Source organism: Urtica dioica, chromosome 8, assembly GCF_054948205.1.
Source record: "Urtica dioica subsp. dioica isolate 48M chromosome 8, U.dioica_male_clone48M_v1_H2, whole genome shotgun sequence".
Taxonomy (NCBI): domain Eukaryota; kingdom Viridiplantae; phylum Streptophyta; class Magnoliopsida; order Rosales; family Urticaceae; genus Urtica; species Urtica dioica.
Window position 1 is genome coordinate 28,057,512 of NC_142763.1, and position 24,703 is coordinate 28,082,214.

The window sequence follows — 24,703 nt, forward strand, 5'->3', positions numbered from 1 at the left end:
GGACAAGTTGCAGCTATATACATACTTTTAATTAGATATATATATATATATATATATATATATATATATATATTACATGATTAAATACCTCTTATATTATATAAATCATACATTACTAAATAAAATTAATATCAAACAAATACAACATTTACATTAATAGATTCCTTGTCATGATTGGCCGGAGGTCATCTTCTTGCCTTTTTTTCGTGTTGTTAACTCATTGTTGCGATAAATTCACACGCAAACGTATGTGTCGTGCAAGTAATATAATGTACGCGAAATATGAATATTGATCCCACAGATACTAGTAATAACTATTTAATTTAATTTGACGCGAATTTACTCCAAAATATTGTCGAGTGATTATTACGATTTAACTAAAAGTAAGTCAAAGACAAGAAGACAATAATTCTAACGCGTTTAATCGAAGAGAAAAGTAAGGTCAACTTCACCATGAACCGACTAAGGTGATTATCCATATTTTGTCTATTATTGCCTCGTTTCTATATTACTAATCTCACTCTTTCTAAAATATTCACTATCATCTCTCAAGTGTTCTAGCAAACTTATGCAATTGACATATTATTATCCTCTCGGCTTTAAATCCTATTAAAACAATCACACGCATAAAAAACAAAAATTCAAACTATTGCACTATCGGCTAAAGTTTTCTATTAACTGAGATCAATAATGTTGATTAGGGCAATACTCTCTCTCAAAAAGCATACGATCCCAGATAATAATTCAAAAGTAGCTAATCAATGAACATAACAACATGCACGATTAATAATCAAGCAACTATTATGGAAATGAGTAATAGACTAAATTAAAGAATCACCAACGCATTAGTATCGGTTCGAGCTAGCAGCCCCATAAAAACTAACATCTAAACGAATTCATAATCAATACTAAGCATAAAATGATATTAAATAACAAATAACGCTTTAAGATTGTTAGTCATATTGCTAATAATAGGCGGGATTAAATAGACAAATTGCAAATATTAAATAAATAAATAATCAGAAACTAATAACATAATATGTAGACATGAAATACAAATTAAAGTAAATAAACTAAAATAAATAACCGGCCGATATCACCAAAAAACTGGTAGGAAGGGAGACATAGAACACATCGAGCCTTGTTCGACAATTTCCTTAAAGCATTATTGATTTCCCATCGTGTGTTGAAATAACTTGAGCAACCGTCTCACAAGATACAACGACGTATGAGTCAGACAAAGCACCACCTTATAACTCCGGCGAACTTGAAAGACGTGCCAAAAAACTAACACCAACACCGAGAGAATTGAGGAAAAAAGAGAAAAAATAAAACTAGACTATAGATTTATTTCTTTTGTGTTTCTCTTCAGCCTCTCTCTCTCTCTCTCTCTCTCTCTCTCTCTCTCTCAAGTCTTCCCCAAATGAGAACATACTCCAGCCTTTTGTAGGCTCATATTCATGATCGTTGCACCATGAAGACATTTCAATGCACATCAATGTCATAAAAGTGTGTTGAAGGCTCTTGAAAACAAAAAAAAGACTGGCCTTAATGTTATGGTTGTAACCTCCAACTCATTAGTGCATGGTTACAAATACATTAAAACATATAAATTTTTTTGGGAAAATATCAAGAGTATCTTTCGTGTTTAATCGAAATGCGACATTTATCTTTTCGATTTCTAGAAATATCATACATATCTCTTCAGTTTAATATCAATGACATATACATCCCCTAAAAAAAATGTTATGTTACAAATATCACAATTTTCGTTTATTTCTTACAAAAAAATAATTTGAACTCCCCAAAATACCCTTAATGCAATAATTTTTTATTTTCTATTCTATATACAAAAAAATTAAATTAAAAAAAAATTATAAAAAGTTAAGGATTTTTTTTATAAGAGAGATTTTGAATTTTTTTTAATAAAATAGTAAATAAATATTTATTCTATTAAGAGGATTATTTTATTATTTTAAAAAATTTGCAAAATTAATCCGTTTTGAATTGTTCAGAAATAGCAAAATCTGATTACCTCATTATTAAATAAATAACATACTGGCAACATGGTGCTATACACCCACCATTTTTTTATTAAGAGTATCATAATTCTTTGTTACTTTTTCTCTTCTTCTTTTAACGATCGTTTCACAACCCTAGACCTAGGTTTTGTCCAACACTGGTAGCGTAATACTTTTCAAAGAAAAATAAATACAAATTAAAAACTTCATAGGGTTATCAAACTGTTTTTGAGGCTCATTTAGTGACCCATGAAGAAGCGAGGTTGAAAACAAAAGCTCTCTATCTTTAAATTTCACTGTTTCTTTGATAACGACCGACACACCTTTTTTTCAATGCTATTAGTCAAATTTTGTCGTTTGCTCACATTCTTATGATTAATTCCGCTGCTAATTAATCCAATAATTAAGATGTTGATTTGGTATCTTTACATCTGCAAATCATTTCGCATAAGGTTTCCGCGTGCTTACAAAAGAGATAAAACATCGGCAATATCTAGGAGTATCTTAATTTTGATTTTATAAACTTGTGGTAAACAGTAGTTATAACAATAAAAAAGACAATTTAAGCGCAGGCAAAATAAGAGAGTATATCAAATACAAAAAAAAAAAAAAAATAGAACACTTAGTACAACTTATCACAAAAAGCCAACGTTTATCCTTTCATATTTCATAATAGCTTGGTTGGAAATTTGGCCATTTATCATAACATATATAGGCCATCGTATTATCGATTTTATAGACAGAGAACAAATAAGAAGAGAATAGGTATTTAACACGCAATTGTCACTTTTGGAGTAAAGATAATTTTTCAGATGTGAAGAATGCATACTTTTGATCTTATTTTTTTTAGAGTTAGATATATAATTATTAAAAAAAGTCTAAATTAAAACAAAATGCATTCATGATAAAAAGAGAAATTAGACATGAGTTGAGTTGTAGTTTTAATATTTTATTTTTAGACTATAATTTCATTTGAGGATACTTATTTGGTTATTTCAAACTATATTTTTTTATTTGAAAATTTTATTAATTTAAATTAAGAGTGATAAACACAGATTAAGGCATAAATGACTGATATAATTAAGAGTTCTCATGTTCTGAATACATTTAGCCTTCCAATCATTAGCGGAAATCAAACGAGTATTTTAAACATGTTACACAGTAGCTATATTAATGGAGGAATATGATTGATCGAGATTTATAACTAAAAAAGAAAAGCTATTATAGGGGCAGGTGTATCGCCTAACACTAGTTGATACTGATGGGGTGGTAAGAGTAAAACGGGTTCATAATAGTTAAGCCATTTAAATTTATGGCCGCCATTGTATAATAGTCAAAATAGTAAAGGCTAATTGCCGACTAAATTAAGGTCCATTTTTATTTTCCTATTTTTTTTCAAAAATTTATCAAATTAGGATTCTTCAATTTTCCCCTAAAGGTGCTATTACTATTATACCCCTTTCTATTATAATTTTTTATTTTATTTTAGGGAAGTTCCTCGTAAACCGTTTCACTCTCTTCTTTCTCTCCCACCTCCTCGTAAACCGCTACATCTTCTCGCTCCCTCCTTGTCGTTTCCATTTTTTATCCTTCCGGCAATCTCAGACGAGGTCTGCTCCCTTCTCGAGTTCCCAGCCTTCGTCGACGTCTGTACAACCATTCTCCATCGTCGGAAACCCATTTCCAAAAATCTAGTTTTCCCGATCCTAACTCATTTCCAAAATTTCTTCAATCCCTAAGGCTGATACCCAAAACCCAGCATCATCAGTCCGGCGGTCTACTCGATCGTCCCTCAAGAAGACACCACATGTACAGAAGAAGGGTGGGAATGTGTCTGCTAAGTTGTCCCTGTCAAACAAGCGGAAATCGGCTCAATCGCCGAAGAAATCACCTGCGAAACGGGCGAAGCGATGAAGATGCAGTGGCAGTGGAAATGGTAAGGAGAAGTTTTATTATATATCCACAAGTTTTACATGCCAAAGATTTAGTTACAAAGGTGTAACTAAATCTCGAAAGAGTTCAGAATTTTAGTTGCATGTTTAATATTTATTGTCAAGTATTAGTTAGTTACCAAAGTATTAGTTACGAAGATGTAACTAAATCTCGATAGAATGGTTTGCTGTAGTTACATTTTACAGGCTTTAGTTGACAGTCTTGTTTAGTGACACTTATGTCAGTAGTTACATTGTTTAACAAGTTGAAAATAAATAATTGCTTCAGTTTTGTGTGTTACATGTGTTTGGACACATGCTTTAGTTACACGTGTAGTTATATTTTACAATTATAGTGACAAGTTTTAGTTATATCACACTCTGGTTTAGTGACACTTATGTCAGTATTTACATTGTTTAACAAGATGCAATTTCAGTGACGAGTTTTATTTATATCACACTCTGTTTTAGTGACACTTTTGGATTCTGGATATTGTTTAACAAGTTGAAAAAAAATAATTGCTTCAGTTTTTTTGTGTTACATATGTTGTTTGGTTACAGGCTTTAGTTAGACGTGTAGTTACATTTTACAATTTTCGTGACAAGTTTTGGTTATATCACACCCTGGTTTAGTGACACTTATGTCAGTAGTCACATTGTTTAACAAGTTGAAAATAAATAAGAATTAATGACATTTTCGGTCCCTCATCTTTGACCACTTTAAAAGTTACGCCCCGAACGAAAAAAAAAAATGTTTTATCAATCCTTTATGATAGTCATTTTTTCACTTTCAATCCTTCTGTTAAAAAAAACCGTCAAAACAGATGAAAAATGGATCATGTGCTTATCACGTGCTTTTTAAATGAGGACAAAATCGTAATTTAATAATAAATTAAAAAACAAATCATATTACAATTAAAATTAATAAAATAAAAATAAAAACAAATCATCTTCTTCTTCTTCTTCTTCTCTCTCTCTCTCTCTCTCTCTCTCTCTCGCCACTAGTACAAAAAAGACCTTTGGGTGCGACTTTTTTCGCACCCAAAAGTCAATTTTCGCACCCAAAGATATCTTTAGGTGCGACTTTTCCGCACCCGAAAGTCCGCACCTAAAAGTCTTAGGTGCGACATTTAGGTGCGACTTTCCTGTATAAGTTTTCATTCTATAAGTTTTCATTCTATAAAAATAGAATGTCTCGAGATACATAAGCGGAAAAAGACGGGACGAAGAGTAATATACTGGAACCTGAAGCGGACATATTCCGCTGCGGAGCCGGCTTTGAACAACAGAAATGAGTAATCCCTAGTCTGCTTAAGCTTTTGTACTTTATTTCTAACATGCGTGTGACAAACATTCATTTGGAGTTAAATCGCTGCAAAAAGAGACATATATAGAAGAAAAATATCAACACGTATGGTTTAAGTACTTCATTTACAACTCTTCCTCTGTTGTTGTGTACAGTGGGTTTTGATCCAGAGGCGGTGGATGAAGCGTTACTCTTTTTGTTCTGAAAATACGTATCAGTTTAGCAGAGAACACAGTAGAAATGTATCTTGATTGCAAATAAAAATATATGAAGAAAATCCTTTCCACGCAGTCAAGTTCCTATGTGCAGTTATTTTCCAGAACCGGAGCAATTATCTGTGTGTAATTTGAAAACGAAGCTTGTCAGTCGAAACCCAAACACCAAACGAGCCACAAAATACTCCAGAATCATCAAACTAATCTCAGAAATTAAAAGCCCCAAATCATAATTCCTCAATCCTAATTTTTTTCCAATTTTCGGCCAAAAATTCAAACACACGCTCAGAATTCCCAGCTTTAAAACCCCGTTTTCAAAAATTCATAACTCACTCAAATCTCAACGAATTTACATGTTCTTGGTCATTTTAGAAAGCCCATAACGTCTACTTTCCAGGAAAAATATCAACAAATCCAAATTAAATCGGTACTGATCTGACCACGTCAATTTACAGAGGCTGTTCACAGCGAACTTAAAATCGATTCAAACTCACGTATCCGAGCACAAGCAATAAATTTCGAGCACCAAAACGAGCTCAAACTCACTTAAATTCCACAACCCAAGCTCAGAAATCAAAAGCCCCAAATCCAAACTAAGAACCCTAATTTTTTCAAAAATCCATTTCGGGTAAGAACTTTTCTTACCTTGATTTCGTGAAATTTCTTGTTCCCGGTGCTCTCTTGTCCTTTTCCCGGGGGTGACTCATGGTCAGCGTGCTCCGGTGACTCGCGTCCGTTGTGGCTCGTCTCGGTCGGTGCGCACGCACAAGGAGGCTCGGTCTCTGGCTGGTGGCGTGCTAAGGAGAACAAGGACAAGAAGATGAAGATGAGAGGATGGTGATGATGGTATGGCCGGGTTGTTCTTGTGGCCGAGATATATATAGTGAGCTGGAGAGAGAGAATGTGAGAGAGAGAGAGAGTATGATAGAGAGAGAGAGAGAGAATGAGAGAAGACTTACCGGCCGGAGAGGCTTTCGGACCAGGGCGGAACGACGGGCGAGCTTAGGCGGCGAAGAGGACCAGAGAAATAGAGAGTGAGAGCGTGAGAGAGATAGAAAAAAGCTCTGAATTTATTTTTTATAACATGACCTAGAATTTGGGTGCGACAAGTCGCACCCAATAGACTTTTTGGGTGCGAAAAATCGCACCCAATGTTTTGACCGGTCAAATTTTTATAAAAAAATGGGGGGAAAAGACCGCTTAAAACATTTGGACTTTTGGGTGCGACTTTGTCGCACCCAAATGTATTAATGAACTTTTGGGTGCGACTTTTCGCACCCAAATTTAAAAAAATCAGCGAAATTTTTTATTTGCTTCAATGTCTTTTGGATGCGACTTTTCGCACCCGAAAGTCTTTTTTGGTGCGACTTTTAGGTGCGAAAAGTCGCACCCAAAAGTCATCCGCACCGAAAGACTATATTTGTAGTAGTGCGCGTTGATATTATATACGTTTTCTTTCTCTTCTCTTCCTCTCCTTCTTCTTTCGCTCAAGATCCGGCCGATCATCACCACTACCTCTCATTCCTCATCTTTCTTTCTTCTTCTTCTTCTTCTTCTTCAGTCACGCGCGCCATCAACCGAGCTCCACTGTGTCGCGCGTCCTACGAGGCCGAGAGAGATCGCCAAGAGCCACCAAGGACCGCCGCCGAGGAAAAGACACCGGGAAAGAGAGAGATAACATCTATCAATACCAACTAGAAATCAATTATTCATCACTGTCCATGAACCCCCGAGACCCGTCTCTCACGCGCGCTCTGACCGAGAAGAAGCAAACCGCCGCGTGTCTCAGAAGCTCCGGCGAGCAACTCGGACGGTGAATAGAGGAAGTAGTTCATCTGGGTACTTGATTCCTCAAGCTTGGTACATAATTTCTCTCTCAGTTAAGGATTCCGAAAATTAGGGTTTGAGATTGTGAACTTGGGGCTTTTCAGCTCTGAGCATTGATTGATGGTATTGAGGTGTTTGTGGAATGGTTTATGCTCGGGCCTATGATGGATTTCGGATTTTTGATGAATTTTGTCTCTGAATGTTTTGTTTGGCCGTGTGTATTGAAACTAAGATTTATGAATTTCTTCACTGTTAGTCTCGTGGCCTCTATCTTGTTCAGAATCGTTGGTCAATGGTTAAACTTGTTGTGATTTGATATTCGATGATGATTCGGAATTGTGGACGTGATTTATTCGAGTTTCTGTTTGATTTGGTCGACACTTGTTGTTGTGTTGGTTTAGCTGTTTGAGGTTGTTCTGCTCCGTGCTTTTTTTTTATATATATTTATAAAATTAATCAGTGAAATAATACAATTAATTGTCAATAAAGTTTTCCAATTATTTATTTATTTATCTATTAACAATAATTAGGAAGTATAATAGTTAAGGGTATTCTGATAATTTCATTTTTTTTTGTTTTACACGTGAGAATTTTCAGTCAATTTTAACAACAATGCTAACAGAATGACTGAAAATGAAAAAGTGACTATCATAAAGGATTGATAAAGCAGTTTTTTTTCGTTCGGGATGCAACTTGTTAAAGTGGTCAAAGATGAGGGACCAAAAATGTCATTTATCCAATAAATAATTACTTCAGTTTTGTGTTTCATGATGAATTATAATTGTTTGTCTGATCTTTTGATTTGTATTCAGTCATGGCAACGTTATGTCAGCGAGGACCATATGGGCGAATACAACTTCAATTTCCATAGGAACGTGGATAACTTCGCCTAGAAATATGGAATGACACAGAAACAAATAGATTTGTTTAAGTAATCTTGTTTTGGACGCTTTCTGTCTCTGCCAATGATCACCCGGTCTTCAAAACTAATTAGGAATCTGATGTTGAGGACTGGGTACTACGAAGGACAACCTCAATTGGCCGACAAGCTCCTTATCGAGCTTGGCGGAACTCCTAGGGAGTTCACAAAGCGGCATTACGCAGATATAATAGGGTTGAAGTTGGCCGAGGATTACAACTTCAAGGGGTGAAGTAAATTAGCACTTTAAGCAAGGTTGAAATCTTGATGTAAAATGAAAAACCTAGACCTACTTTTTCTTTTTTTGAACAACGACTAGCTTCGGTTTTGGATCACAAAATTATATACATTTTAATTTGGACGGACTAAGTAAATAGTCCAAGATTTGAAATATTGATGGTATACATCGATATACCATCGGAATATAAAAAAAATGGGAAATTCGATACAAAAACCTTTATAATTCACTAATTATTGATATATTACTGGAATTATTTTTCAATTTTAACTAAAATAAATTGCACTTTTACCATGACCGTGTACTATGTTTAAAATTAATATCACATGCACAATTGCATTCAAATTTTTACTTGTATACACGATCTTCTTTTTCGTGCGTGTACATAAGTGTCCATAATTCTTGGGATTATGCATATAGCCCATTCAAACCCATTACGTTAGGATTATAGTCAAACTATTTAAAATAATTAAGAAAGTAGCCAGACATGACGCATGCATCATATAATGGAGACATATGCATACGTTTGGCTATTTCTTTAATTATTTAAATAGTTTGACTATAATTTTAATTGAGTGTAGTTATTGGCTAGTTGATATAGGTTCCTCAAAATTCTTTGTGCATATGTATGTACGATTTTCATTGTGGGATTCTTTGTTTTGCTTTTACTTTAACATATATATATATATATATATATATATATATATATATATATATATATATATATAAATACATAAAAATAAATATGCATGTGTATATTTATTAGACATGGTTGTATATTTTATATACATTTTAATAAATATGCCACATATTAATAATTATATTTGAAATTATGTTTAGTGATCAATGACAAGATGTCGCACACAATGTAGAGTCAGTGTATGCGACAATACATTCTGATGCAAGTATGGATATGTAAAAGACAGTGCATAAATATAAATGACACGGAGAATGGTAACTCAGTTCGATGCAACGTCACCTATGCTGGAGGGCTCTCAGTCCAGTAGAAAGAATATTCACTATATCAATAAGTAGTCAATAGTACAACAATGGATTTATATGAACAACACCGGTCTCAACGCCATTTTCCTATTACTACCCATGAATTCCAAATTAGGCTCCCCTGAATTTGAGACTCTTCTCAATTCCACTTTTCAATCACTCTCCCGATGTTTGGACGCCTTCGATGTCAACACTTGTGAAACTTTTAATCACTAAATCACAAAACCCAATAACTCTCTGACACTCAGATCTCTGGAAATGTGTTTGGAGAATCACACCACACGCATCAAATAAATAGCTTCTTAATCTGCCAGTCGAGCACGTCTAAGAACCCTAAACATTTGATGAATGCGTCAAGACCATTAAGGGTGAAGCGCTTGACTTTTATAGTATCAACACCTCTGGAAGTCTGTCTATGGTTTTTTACCCATACACGTATGAATAACCAATGTAGAAAGTCTTCCGCGAATCATTCTGGCGAAACAAGAAACTTGCCAAAAATACAGTTTTGCGCATAGTGGTCAAGATGTCTCAACATATCCCGGAGCATGTTAGTCGACATCTTGCCAATCTAATTTGCAGTAAAAAATAAGCCAATAACACGCGTAACAATAACATTTTTTTATAAGATATTAGTCGGTATACCAGTCGGTAAGAAATATATCATCGATATTATCAGTAGTCGGTATGCATATTTTTATAAGATACCAATCGATAATCGATATATCTGTGAAATCAGAACTCCGCTATCGATATCGATATCGATATTTTAATCCTTGGACTCCAATCAATCCAATTCCTTTAAGTTATAGTCATATTATTCATTTATTTTAACAAATAGCCAATTTGAGCAAATAAAATTTCCATGTTCCTTTTATACATTACTTACTCAAACGTAATACCACCCATTTTCTCATACAAAAATTAAAAACCTATTTCAATTTTTCAAAGCCATCAATCCCTAAAACCCTTCGACCACCGTTTCGAGTGGCTCCAATATGAGCGTGCACCGTGTAAGGGAGACCATTGTAAAATCACAGCCCACGGGTTAAGTTGATCCGGGCTCGCGACGCTTTGATGTACCGCGTGATATCCTGTGGTGGAACGAGTTGGCGGTGTGACAACTTGATGTGGCGTCGTAGCTATGGGCAGCTTCGGATGAAGCTCGAAGACCGGTTCACCGTCCTTAAGTAGATAATTGGGCTTGAGAGCATAATACATACCCAATTATTTACTTAATAAACAAGGACGAAGTTCTATACCGGCATGCGTGATTCAGCGTCGAATTCAACATGAGTAGATCAAATTTGAATAATCGAAATCGAAGTAATGGCAACAATTAATGAAGATGTTACGATATGCGATATAGACATTGGTCTTAAAATATGCGGTTCGACATGCAGTTCTACACCAGCATGCATGATTCAATGTTGAATTCAACATGCAGAGATCAAATTCGAATGATCAAAATCAAAGTAATGACAATATTTAATGGACGGTAAGATATCATATATCAATGCAAGATAGACGCTGGTCATAAAATATGTGGAAAATGATTCGACGAGCTTAATAAACACATATATAAATGTAAGGTTGAAAACGACATATGATTTTAATTTACAACTTCTTGTATCTACGATCTCATTCTCTGCTTTCAAGCTCAATTTTTCAAATAAATTTATACAAGTATTTTATAAAAATTTGTATAACTAGTCGTTTCCTTACTCATTTTAAGATTATAGTTAAAGTTTCAATTTATTAGAAAAAATAGTCTTCCAAATTTGCAGTAAATTATTTAACTAAAGAGTAAATTAAATAATTTATTTTTTAATTAATTAATTTAATGCACTGTTTTTTTTAAACCCATTTTTATAATTTAAAATCGGGTTTCACTTGAAATTCGTGACTATTTGAAGAGAAGATTCTTACGTCAACAATGCATATTCCCAATAAAATAACTTTTTACGTGATGGTTTTGGCACAAATAATGCATCGTGCATATTCTCAATCAAAGAATCGAAGATTATTACTTAACTCTTGATTAATTGTAGGCTTTATATGTGAATTTGTGTTTTTGTTTTATTCGGTATATGCAAAGCCTTAAATGAGTTAGCTTTGGAGATATAGTTTTTTTTTATAATCAAGTTGAGTTTATTTTGTTTGATGTGTCTAATTTATAGTCTATCCTAAATTTTCACTTGTGTTTAATGTGTGGTTGACAACTTTTTTTTTTTTTTTTTTTTTTTTCCTTAGGTAACAATTTTATTTGGTATAGATTTTTTTTCATTCGATAAAGTCGGTATGTTCAACTAACACACTTATACAACTTTCTACTTTTTTTTCTTATAAAAAAGTCTAGCTAAAAGTTTATAATCAATAAAAGATACTATATGTATTCTTTTGTAATTACATGCAAGCTCATACTATCCAACTAAAAATAAATAAATAAATTCATACGATCACTTGCTATCATAATAGTACTGTTTTATGAGTGTTCATAAGCCAAGTACAAGCAAATAAACAAGCAAACAAATACAATCTTTGAATCCGATCCACTGATGTTCATATATAAAATGACATATAATCTGTAAATTATGTGCAAAACATTTGTACAGATTCCCTAATATTAATGGGCCAATCAAATGGTGACAATACGTATTATTGTTTTTTTACTATTCCATTTATTTATATGCCCCCTTTTCGTTCAATCAAGTAGAAAAATTGACTTATATTAGACCATCTCTAACCCAAAAACTTCAAAATACAGTTTCTTATACTCTAAAATTAATACGATTGCACACAAAATATACAATTAAATAAGTATTATGTTGATTTGTAATTAAATAAACTAATTTTTATAACTCCAAAAGGGAGTGGAATGAATAGTGAAAGTGTGAAAGTGTGAAAGTGTGAAACTGCATATTTGGAGTATTACTATTCCCCCACTCCATAATATAATTGGAAATGGTATTCGGTTTGAGCAAACTCAACTCTATTTTGTCATTTTTCATATTCCATTATGGAGTGGATTGAAGATGCTCTAAGTGCATACAAGACACATGAAACGACACTCTACGTAGTGTCTGTGTTGTTTTGCCGAAAATGCCAAGGGGAGATTGTAAGTTCCTTCTGTGGCATGGTCTTAGTTCGGAAAAACTATATATTCTAAGTTGTTCAAGATGATTGTGCAATTACTTATTCAAGACCTGGGTTGTATAAGTCACGTGACAGTTTGCGCAAACAGAACTAAAAACAAAATATTTGTAGTTCCGATTTTTATGGAGATACGATCGGATTTGGGTTCCTGGTCGATTTAATTCACGGAGATTCTGTTATTGAACCTAATAAAACTCGCCTAGGGTTTCATTAAGTCAATTAGCACTTTTAGGTCAATACATGCCGATCTTATTCTTGAACCAGTCTCTCTACCTTGGAGATCTACATAGACAACTAGTTCAAGGTTTCTTTTGGCTGATGTGCTCGATTCGTACAGAGGTTGTGAGTGCATTTTTTGCGTCGATACACTGAGAAGATCTTCGTGAGAGGATCGTGCGATCTTCGGGAGGAAGAGTCGCGTGGAAGTGAGATGGAGTCTCAGATCTTAGGGGAGCTCAGATTGCAGTTCATAAAAGTTTGTAGGAGACGGCTGTTTGAGAGTAAGTCTGCAAACTTGAGTCCTTGTACCTTTGATTATTATAGTGAATTTCTTTCCACCACCAGACATATCACTCCTCATAAGTTGTTCCTTTATCACTGAACATGGTTTCCAATTCCGTGTGTCCATATTACTTTATGTCTATCTAGCTTGTTTGATTGCTTGCTTAATTATTCTTGCACCAGCAGAATAGTTGTTCAACTAGTTGTTGAAACCGATATAGTTAAACAACCTTCACAGTACACGTTTAGTAATTTCAAATCGCTAATCTTTAATGTAAACAATAATTATTAGGATACTCAAAATCATCCAACAACAACAGATCTAATATTTAGATAAGTACAATAAACACAAACCATAAGAGGATTTAGTTATACATACATTTCGCCTCAGCTACAGCTCCCCAACGTTCTTAGCTACTGGATCTCCTTGCTTTTCGAATTCCTCGGCGACTCCTTGCTCTTGGGATCTTCGAATCTCCAAGCTTTCGGATTCATCGGTTGCTCGTCAGTTGATCGATACCAGAGTCTTCCAAGATGCAATATTCGGAAGGATAGAGACCAAGGTATGGGCCAACTCTTTTCTCACTAATTATTCGAACAAGGTGTCAGAATAATTCTTTCTTTCTTTGGGAAATGGTATGATTGAATTTTCCAACTCTGAGAGAGAGGAAACACGTCTAAGCCAAGGGGGATGAAGTTGTCGAAAGTTCAAGAGTGGAATAGGCTTAGTTGGGCAAAATTTAAGAGAGTTTTTGCAATCTATTGGACGAGTTTTCCAATTCCCCAAACCCCTATTTATACATTTCTAGTTTACCAAAGATAGAATATGCATTTTCCTGATTCATTTGATCTTATTCTAATTAATATGATATATTTATTCTATTAATATAACAAATCAAATATCTTCTAGATACTTTAATAAAATAGAATACCTATATCATAACTTCTATTTATTTATTTCTCACATTAGAATATATTAATCAGATAATTGATGACATATTCTCAATAAATAACATAATTAACTCATTATTTATTTCTCAGAGATATTATTCTATAAATCGAGTAGTAGAGAATATATCAATGATATTCTCAATAAGTAACATAATTAATATATTATTTGTTTCTCACAATAATATATACTATTCTATAAATAGAACAATAGAGAATATCTCTATGATACTCTCATAATTAATTACTATATTAAATACTCACCAAATCGGATTATATTTAGTATATAATGTTTATTTTATATTTGAGAAAAGCCCAAATCTTATTGGGCTTTAATCAAACAAATTCAAGACACATGTATCATTTTGTACACGCCTACCACAAGCCATATTGGGTCTTGTGGGCTTATTTAAATTGCTCTTTTACAAGCCCATTTAACTCTAATTGATATTTTGAAGTTATTTAACTAGTAATAACTTATTCGTAAAATACTTTATTACGAATGTGAAATATATTGCAACCAAGTTGTAGTGGTGAGTGTGTAATCAATTATCTAATTATTACGAGTATCGATATCCATCTTTATCAAAGCCATCTTTGAGACTATAGACCTAGTAAATGAAGCTCCCACGAATTCGAATAACTAGACGAAACCCCTATTTTATCTCTTTATTTGATTCGTCTATCTCGGTGTCACACCACAAGATGAGCCGATATTGCACTTTTCTTGTTACTAGAATTATATTTTACTGGATGTTATGGGCGTCCATTGATATAGTTAGTTCATGAGCTCAATCCTCCAGGTTCAACTCGTATAGAGAAATGTCAATTATTATGTTACACCTTTCTTGATACATATGAGCTCTTAGCCTCATTGCTTCTCTAGCGAAATATTCTTTCGTACGCACTTACTACGAAAGTGCGCGCAATCAACGAGTTCTGGAATCTTGTGGCAAAACACCCCACAAGGCCCGTAATTTGTGGCAACAGACCCATGGAGGTGAGGAAATAAGGGACGATGGATACAATGGAAGGTATGAGGCAGACTTTCAATACACCTTTAGGTTTGAGCCGACCAACGCTAACGTCCATCACCAGGTGGGAAGTGACAATAAAAATCTTGCAAATAACCTAGGGTTTCTTTCCTTTCGAAAGCAGTTTGTTTTTATGTGTGTGTGTGTGTGTGTGTGAGAGAGAGAGAGAGAGAGAGAGAGAGAGAGAGAGGGAGTTAGAAAAAAAAATTATGATTTTTTCTTCTTGGATCATTTAACCGTTGATAATATAATACAAGAACTTGGCCGTTTTAGTGCTATCACACTTTTTTTAATCCCCAATTAATTTTTCTCTTTTAGGATATTAAATCTTCACCCTCCTCCAATTTAAATTTCGCTAATAAAATCACCATTTCTTTCATTCTCATTTAATATTTCAGTTTGTTCCAATTTTTTAATATATATGGCATCATGAAGAATTACACATTGTCATTTCAATCTTCATGATCCCCGCCGTTCAAGAAACTCATGAAGAAGGCTACACCACCACCACCACTACATGTATAATATTAAACATTTTTTGAAAATTAGTTGACTTTGATCCAACAGTGACCTATTAAAACGTCAAATACTTCACTCAGTATGACACAAATCCACATCAATAGTTCTTTTACTCGTCATTGAAATTCAGCAAACATGTGATCGTGTCCGGGGTGCCTCTCGAGTGCTCGAGGTTGGTGACGGTATTGAGCATTTGTCTGGTTCTAGGAAGTGCTCCTTGCTCGCTTAAGTAATTGCAAAAGACCTCTTTTGAAGGGGCTCGAGAGTTCTTTTGATATAAGTTATTTTTTAGTTTGCAAATAGCATCTTGTCTCCTTTGTACCGACTTTGCTTGTCTTCTGCTACTCATTAGCATATCAGACTCATTATTTGTGTGTATGAGGTACCGGCCTCTGTCTGAAATCTTTGTAAGGCTTTAGCCGAGTTTGTTTGTTAATGAGATTATTTCGTAAAAAAAACAGATTTTTGACTGTTAATCCAACCGCCAACCAATTACCCTCTTTTATGATATCAAATCATCAATTCTTTTTCATCTCTTTTTCAAATTAAGCAATATTATTCATAAATATACTATCCATGTATTCTACTTAATGGATAACTAAAATTAAACTCGTGAACACGAAAAAGTGGAGGAGCAACAAGAAGACGAGCAACAACAACTTTCGATTGATATTGTATGATTGCAGATGCGCGATCACACCCGTCAAGTTACTAAAGAACATGATGGTGGTCGTGGAATCATTGGGACCAAGTCCCCATATTGATATCAAGGACGTTAAACTAGCATATTCATAGATTGATTCACAAGCGAATGGTATATTTATGAGATTTCATCCTAAATTTGTGATCTCAGAAGATCGTGATGTATTGGACATCATTTTTTTGTTCTTGTGTTCCTTGAACTAAATCAAATAATAATGTTATTACACTAAGCTTAGCGTTCTCCTTCTAACCTATTTTATTTTATCCCTTTCCATCTATTTTTATATATTCATGCATGCCAGAAAGTGAGCAAATGTAAAGATTTCTTTTGGGAAGAAAAGAAAGTAAGGATAGAGCAACAAGCCTACACACAATAAAATAAGATTGACAATCAATGAAATTCAAGGTCATGGACGCATGGCCAATAGGCATTTGTGCCGCCATGCATCTCGCTCCTCTTGTCACGGCGTAACATTGTTGTATTTGTTTTAGAATAATTTTCTTTTACTTTTTCAATTTCATTAATTACTTAATTTCTGTTACTTATTTGCATTGAAAGTGTTAAAGTACAATTTTTAGGGTTCTGAGAGAGAGAGAGTGCATAACCTAAATCACCTGCAAATAAATTAATATTATTATATCTTGTGAATGCGAACCTTTGAGTGTAATTAAATGAAACTTGTACATTTGATTTTGACCTTAACAGAAACAAAGTATTTGCAAACATTGAATTCAAAGTTGTTTAATTCTCTAATAGTCTTCAATAAATCCCAGTATTAAAATTATGTGTAATAATTTTTTAATAGATAGCCTCCGTAGACAACCAAATTTCCAGAAAGAACCAAATATTTAACAATTAAATTTAGACACACCCAAGTAGCAAAGTCTTAAGCCATTCCACTCGAGGGGGTAAGAGAGATTCCCGGAGAACCGTGCGTGGGCTTGATCATAAAAATCCCTTGTTATTTTATCTAACCATCAAATTAAAAAAAATATTAATCACGAATTCACATTAATAAAACAATGAGCTCTACGTGCAAGCCAACTCAGGTATCAATTAAGTATTAATTAAAAAAGAAAAACTTTAATTAAACATTACCGGTTGAGACCTAAGTTTCTGAGCGTTTTGAAAACACTTTTTTATGTTCTCTAAAATAATGTATTTTTATTTGGATTTAACAAGTTAAGATGTAATAAATTTTAGAAGCAAAGTACGAGTAGAGACAAAGCTCCAATGGTTGCCATCGATAAGGACGCCTCTAACAAAGGAAGTCAAGACCAACGGTCAAGATGTCCGCTTTACGATCGTTGAATCTGAGCCGTCCGATCTAAAAACTCTTCGCAGCTTTTGGATATGAAAAAGGGACAGGTCTATGGACTCCATGCTGAGCCAGTGGAACCCCATAATATAATGTCCTTATCCGTCAATTACTATTTTACCCCAATTTCTTGCTTCCGTTACACACAACTCAAGAGGGTGTTTTAGTACTTTGGTCTCTAATTTTTTTTTTTTTTCCTTTTTGCCATTTTCAGTGAACACATATACTTTGGGGTTTTATTTTTGGAGAGTGTTACGTGTTAGTTTCCGTACACTGGGTGAAAAAAAAGTTACTTCTCTCATCAAATCTGGTGACGGTCTTGATTAAGATGCAACGTGCAGTTTTGAGTTTGTTAGTACTTTTTGAACAAATTTCCTCAACCCCATAATGACCATTCAATTGGGTTAATAAGTAGGGTTATTATTACTGTTTATTACTATATTATTTTAAGTGGGTTATAATATTCAACTTTTTGGGCTTCTCAGGTGCTCATCTAACAACTGCTAACTCAGACTATACTTCTATTTATTTAATCTTTTATATGTAATTTGGTTTCCAGGTTTAGTTCCTACACAAATTTCACATGAACTCAGCAATAGTGATATAAACTCATGGAAATATTTGGCCACAGTTAATTGCATGTTGAAAACTAGTATTAGAGCTCAGCTCATATCATATATAGTGATTTTTAGTTAGTGTATATTTTATGGACAATCATGTACCAATCAGAAAGAATGATTTGACTTTTATAACATGTTATTAGTTGGATTTTAGGAAGTTGGTTGGAAACTTGTCAAGTAAAAGAAAGAGGGAAGGAAGATGAAGAAGGAAAATAAGAAAATACCTCATAAAACATTATTATTTTTTCTTTTGAGAAAACATTATTCTCTTTTTTGAAAGAGATATAAAACACTATTTATTTTGATAGTTTTCACTTTTTTTTTTATTACATCTTCTCACCTTTTATTTCATTTTCGATTTTAATGGCTTAGAGAAGGTCAACATAAATAGTTACACGCAAATTTTATTGATTGACATATAAGGGTTTTTTTTGGCAACAACATACGTTCCACAATTTTTAATGTTTCAGACGAAACGAAAACATACGTATTTTATATATTATGGTCCATTTATATAATGTAAATCCCATTACGAAGTTCAGAGCAAAAAAAACAAACCCCTTATAGATCTAGGCCGTTGGAGAGGGTGATCTAGGCCGTTGGAGAGGGTGAACTGGGTAATACTAATAGGACATATCATTGATAAGTGCGTGTACCATAAAATTACTCACTCATAAACATTGATATCTGGCCAAAGAACTTGACTTTAAGCAATTTTATTTCTTGGAGTTCTTTTAGAAATAAATCTATATCTAATCAGTTAACTTTTCTTTGACCAAATTGGTCCCTTATCTCAAATAAATGGACGGAATTATCACGTAAAAGACCCCCCCGCAAGGGATCAATTGCAAAAAAAAATTATTCTTTCCATATCCAAAATTTAGGTGTTTTGGTTAAATCACTTAATTTTTGAAGGGTTTGTGAAAAATTCATCTGATAAAATAAAAAATATGGAATTAACACAAAGAAGAACCATTCTAGCCCAATATTTTTAATTTAAAAAATGTGTTAACATTCAGTCATTTTCAATATCATTTAGCACAAACAACCAAAACTCTTACATAAGCGAATGGAATAATTCAAATTTGACAAACACATAAATTAACAAATCAATCAATAACAACAAAGTGTAATAAAAAAGTAAAAAACTTATTTTGTTTCAATATATAAAGAGAAATTGTCTCAACATGATATCAACAATTGACATCTATTAGTTTTGGGTTCTCTGTTTGTTGACATAAATGTCAACAATCGACATCTATTGTTGAAATTTATGTCAACAATTGACATCAATTGCTGAAGATAAAATTGTATTTGTATAAGTGACTTAGTGTTATTTTTAGTCAAATTAAACTTTTGATGGAAAATTGGAAAAAACTTATCAAATGATAGTAGTTGATGTAATTTTTCATAAATAAAACTCCAACAAAAAATTATAGCTGAAAGCGGACTCGGTGTCCTTGTCGCCCTAGGCATTTCTCTAAGCCGTGGGTTCGAGTAGGAACTTACGACCCATGTCGAGGTAGAGCCCGATGACAAAAATATTTTACAAATTAAGATTTAAACCAATATTTGTTGACTTTTGCGTGGATACTTTGTACGATACGGATCATCATCAATAAAATTAGTCCGGTATTCCAAATAATTTTTGTTTGCATCGTCGTCAATAAAACTCAACATGCTTTAATCGACAAGAAATAAAAGAACGTCTTGATGATGTTGTGGAGCTTCTCTTATTTTATTTCACAAAAAGACATATTTCTTACAAAATGTACTTTTTTTTTTTTGTAATTTAAACTAATTTTGCAAAACGGAAATAGGTTTAAAATGCTTTTGTCTGCAGAGAAAAAAAAATGTAGGGACTAAAATGCTTAAAAGCAAGTCACTACTATAGTACATGGGAATATTTAAACCATAATATAAAGCCTTATTATGTTTTCTTCTTGTTCAATTGGATGGAGAAAAAATTATGATTTATAAGTGTACACAAGCAAGAATGAAACAGTCGCACATGATTGGACGGCCATGATGTCATGATAACAAGGAGTTCACATCAAATCATTCCCCTCTAAAATTTACTTAAAAAATAAAAATAAGAAAATGTAAATTATTATTATTATTTAGTATTCTGGTTTGTGGTCCCACGGTATCCTCACCCCTCCATCAGATCCAGCCGTGCAACGCGAATCATGAGATTCCCGCCCTTCTCCTCTCCGGTGCACATGACAGCACTTTATTATAACCCTCTAAAAATATCGTATCGCGTCCGGATAATATCCCGAGAAAATCTAACCGAAAACCGCCAAAATCTCGCCAGCCCCGAGACCCCCGGCTCCACGTCGTTACGTACACCCGTTTTCTGCGGCTCTTCTTCGTCGACCAGCGGATAAGATCGCCCCCACACCAGCACCGGATCCGACGGCTATTATCCGTTAATTCCACGTGTGTAAATCAAAGCGGTCAATCACGCTCTCAGCCTACACATGCACACATTTAGACGTATTTTAACCATGGTTAAAATCTAACCACATTATCTCCACTACTAAACATAAAATCCTTATCCCATCTTCACTCTCTCTAGTCTTCTTTTAAAAACACATCATTTTTATTTTCTCTCTCTCGTTTCCTTTATTTTTTAAAATTATATTTCCTCTCTCTGCAACTATAAGCTCGTCAATGGCGTCTCAGATCTGAAAACCTAGCCGAGTGCGCGCGAGAGAGAGAGAGAGAGAGAGAGAGAGAGAGAGAGAGAGAGAGGTCAATCGGTGCGGTCCAATCTCGTGGTTTTGTTTGGTAGCGGTAATGCCGAGAATGACGAGCTCGTTCCCGGAGGAAGTGCTTGAACACGTGTTCTCCTTCATACAGAAGGACTCGGACCGGAACGCGATTTCAATGGTGTGCAAGTCGTGGTACGAGATCGAGCGGTGGTGCCGGAAGAGGATCTTCATCGGAAACTGCTACGCCGTGACTCCGGGGATCGTAATCAAGAGGTTCCCGGAGGTCCGGTCGATAGAGCTCAAAGGAAAACCTCACTTTGCGGATTTCAACCTCGTTCCCGACGGCTGGGGCGGCTACGTCCATCCGTGGGTTTCCGCCATGGCCGCGGCCTATCCCTGGCTCGAGGAGATCCGCCTCAAGCGCATGGTCGTTTCCGACGAGGCTCTCGAGCTCATCGGAAAGTCTTTTAAGAACTTCAAGGTTCTGGTGCTCTCTTCCTGCGAGGGTTTCAGCACCGACGGACTCGCTGCCATTGCCGCCAATTGCAGGTACGTGCTTGAAATGCTTTATCTTGTAATTGCTAGGGAAGAAGAAACGAAAGAACTTTGTTAAGCCGGATTTTTCTTTGGCAGAGCTGTGATAGATTAAAATTTTGGATCTTTCTATTTTATCAGCTGTGGATCTTTCTTTTTTTAAAGGTTTTTTCAACATTAAGGTATTAGTTAATTTTATTTGACTGTACGGTTTTTTGGATTGTTGGTGGGTTGTTAGCAGTAAGAATAACGGTTTAAATGTTCTACTTTCAACTTTCCCACGGCTACTTTTTAATTCCAATAGTGCTTTCTACCGAATCCTAGATGTTTTGGTTTTTCGTAGCTGGTCTTTGTTGCAAAACGAGTGGAGAGATCTGATTCGCTATGGCGTTATGCACTATGTTCTCATAATGTTTTAGTTTCTGGAACTTTTTGGTTGAAGTCTTTGGTATGGTACTGTGGTAGTTCAACTTGCTACACAGCTCTGAGATCTGAGACTGTAGCTAATGAATACGTATTGTGCCAAAAGAAGTAATCAGGATCCGTTTCATTTGTGTTTTTTCAACCCAGCTGTTCTCTTTTGGGGTTTATATTTATGGGTCAAAATCAAGTCAAGATTCTCTCTCTCTCTCTCTCTTTCTCTCTCTCTCTCTCTCTCTCACACACACATGATCTAGGAAAATATTAGCTCACGAAGACCAATAATTACAGATTTCCTATTAACCTTGGAAATAGTTTGAAAAATGTGCATATCAACCTGTTTATGTTGTTGACCCAGTGAAGTACTAGAGTTTATGAAAATATCTCTACTAGCCTGTCTTAAACAAGGTTTTATTGTTTGTGAATGCAGGAGTCTGAGAGAGCTCGATTTGCGGGAGAGCGAAGTTGAGGATCTGAGTGGGCATTGGCTCAGCCATTTCCCCGACAATTACACGTCACTCGTTTCCCTCAACATTTCGTGTTTAGTGTCGGAGGTGAGTTTCTCAGCCCTGGAACGCCTTGTTGGCAGATGTCCGAACCTGAAGAGTTTGCGGCTCAACCGAGCCGTGCCCGTCGAGCGGATAGCAAACCTGCTACGCCGAGCACCTCAGCTAACCGAGCTGGGCACGGGCTCTTACTCTGCTGAGTTGAGACCCGACGTCTATTCGAACTTAGCTGGAGCCGTTTCAAGCTGCAAGGAATTGAGAGGCCTCTCTGGCCTCTGGGACGCAGTGCCTGCATATCTGCCAGCTCTTTACTCGGCCTGCCATGGAATCACCACATTGAATCTCAGCTACTCTGCTATTCAGAGTCCGGAACTCATCAAGCTTCTCAGCCAGTGCCAGAATTTGCAGCGTCTATGGGTATATAAAAACATTTGGTTAAATTATCCATACAAAAATTGTTTTGAATTTTTTTTGTTTTGTAAATACTCACTAGAACATTGCAGGTGTTGGATTACATCGAGGACGCCGGGCTTGAGGTCCTCGCGGACTCTTGCAAGGATCTTAGAGAGCTTCGAGTCTTTCCCTCGGATCCATTCGGGGCAGAACCGAACGTGTCTCTGACCGAACAAGGCCTCATCAGTGTCTCCACAGGCTGCCCAAAACTCCACTCGGTTCTCTACTTTTGCCGCCAAATGACTAACGCGGCTTTGACCACAATCGCCCGAAACAGGACTAACTACACGTGCTTCAGGCTCTGCATCATCGAGCCGCGAACGCCCGACTACCTGACCCACGAGCCGCTCGACGTCGGGTTCGGAGCCATCGTCGAGCACTGCAAAGACCTCAAGCGGCTTTCTGTCTCTGGTCTCCTCACAGACCGAGCCTTCGAGTACATCGGCGCGCACGCGAAGAAGCTCGAGATGCTATCCATTGCCTTCGCCGGAGACAGCGATCTGGGTCTCCACCACATTCTGTCGGGGTGCGAGAATCTGCGGAAGCTCGAGATCAGAGACTGCCCGTTCGGGGACAAGGCTCTTCTGGCGAACGCTGCGAAGCTGGAGACAATGCGATCCCTTTGGATGTCTTCTTGCACGGTGAGCTACGGGGCTTGCAAGCTTCTCGGCCAGAAGATGCCAAGGCTGAACGTGGAGGTGATCGACGAGAGAGGGCCGCCGGAGACTCGGCCGGAGAACAGCCCCGTCGACAAGCTCTACATTTACAGGTCCGTCGCTGGACCCAGGGTTGACATGCCCGGATTTGTCTGGACCATGGACGAGGAAGACGAAGAGTCTACACTGGAGATCTCTAGAAGAGTTTCATTGGGAATTCAACACCGGGATTTGAGTGCATAAAAAGTACGTGCCTCATACTCTCTTTCCCTGTTTGATCTACGTGCGTTAGCTTTGGTATGTGTTGCAGTTTCTCATAGGGGAGAGAGAGAGAGAGAGGCTCAAGAGCTCACTTGCCATTCGTTTTTACTCTTTGGCTGAGCTAATTTAATATGCAACACCAAATTAGTAATCTTATTAATAAATCTATATATGAACTCCTGTCGTTCGTATGTGATTTTGGACAGTATTTATTCGCACCATTTATCACCCATATGTGTACTATTTTGCAGACATTTTTGTGTGCATGTTTATTATGCATTTATGCTGCATTGTTTTCAGCAGGAAGTAATTTATCAATCGTGGACCCATTTTATTTTATTTTAGTTTCAATCTTTGTATCATTGGTAGCAATCTCAGGGAATTCTTCATTTTGCAATGGTGATTACTTTTTTTGCTCATTAGCATATCTGCGTGTATATTCTTAATTTTAAGTAACGTAGTTTACTATTTCTGAAGTTATAAAAATGTTTTGTTTTTTTAATTGGAAAAATCGTCATGCCCTCTATATTTTGGTAGAAGGGAAACAAGTTGAAGTTCGAAGGCGAGTGTCTGTAGTGTACTCTTGGCCATTATTCCAAAAGAAAAATAAAATTATAAGGGTAAAAAATTAAAAGTAAAAGAGTAAAAAGCTCTATGACTAGGCGTAATCAACCCCGGACTGGTCTTCTTGTGTTTGCAAAGAAAAGGTCACTCTTTCTGTCTGTTCTGACTGAAAATAAAGTCAGAAAAAAGAAAAACAAAGCGTCGGAAGAAAATAAAAACAAAAATTAAAAATTTCTGACTCATGAAATCCAACATTATTGAGATTCATTCATGGGGGCAAGTAACTACTGACTCCTCCCTGAAAAAAATTGCATAATAGAGCTGAGCGCAGCTG

The 24,703-nt window shown here is 35.5% G+C and overlaps 1 protein-coding gene across 1 annotated transcript; it reads left to right on the top strand.

Annotated features, from left to right (window-relative positions):
• The first annotated feature begins 20,814 nt into the window (after nt 1-20,814).
• On the top strand, nt 20,815-24,149 carry LOC149388868 (protein TRANSPORT INHIBITOR RESPONSE 1-like). The gene is made up of 3 exons (XM_089622908.1): nt 20,815-21,524; nt 22,360-22,852; nt 22,939-24,149. Exons 1-3 carry the CDS (start codon nt 21,061-21,063, stop codon nt 23,785-23,787), a joined length of 1,806 nt encoding a protein of 601 aa, XP_089479034.1. The 5' UTR covers nt 20,815-21,060; the 3' UTR covers nt 23,788-24,149.
• The last annotated feature ends 554 nt before the right edge of the window (nt 24,150-24,703 follow it).

Excerpts from the sequence above, each read along its gene's own strand:
- LOC149388868 (XM_089622908.1), top strand. The coding sequence starts at position 21,061 with ATGCCGAGAATGACGAGCTCGTTCCCGGAGGAAGTGCTTGAACACGTG. Across the intron at positions 21,525-22,359 it reads GCCATTGCCGCCAATTGCAG|GAGTCTGAGAGAGCTCGATT; the intron begins GTACGTGCTTGA and ends TTGTGAATGCAG. Across the intron at positions 22,853-22,938 it reads AGAATTTGCAGCGTCTATGG|GTGTTGGATTACATCGAGGA; the intron begins GTATATAAAAAC and ends AGAACATTGCAG.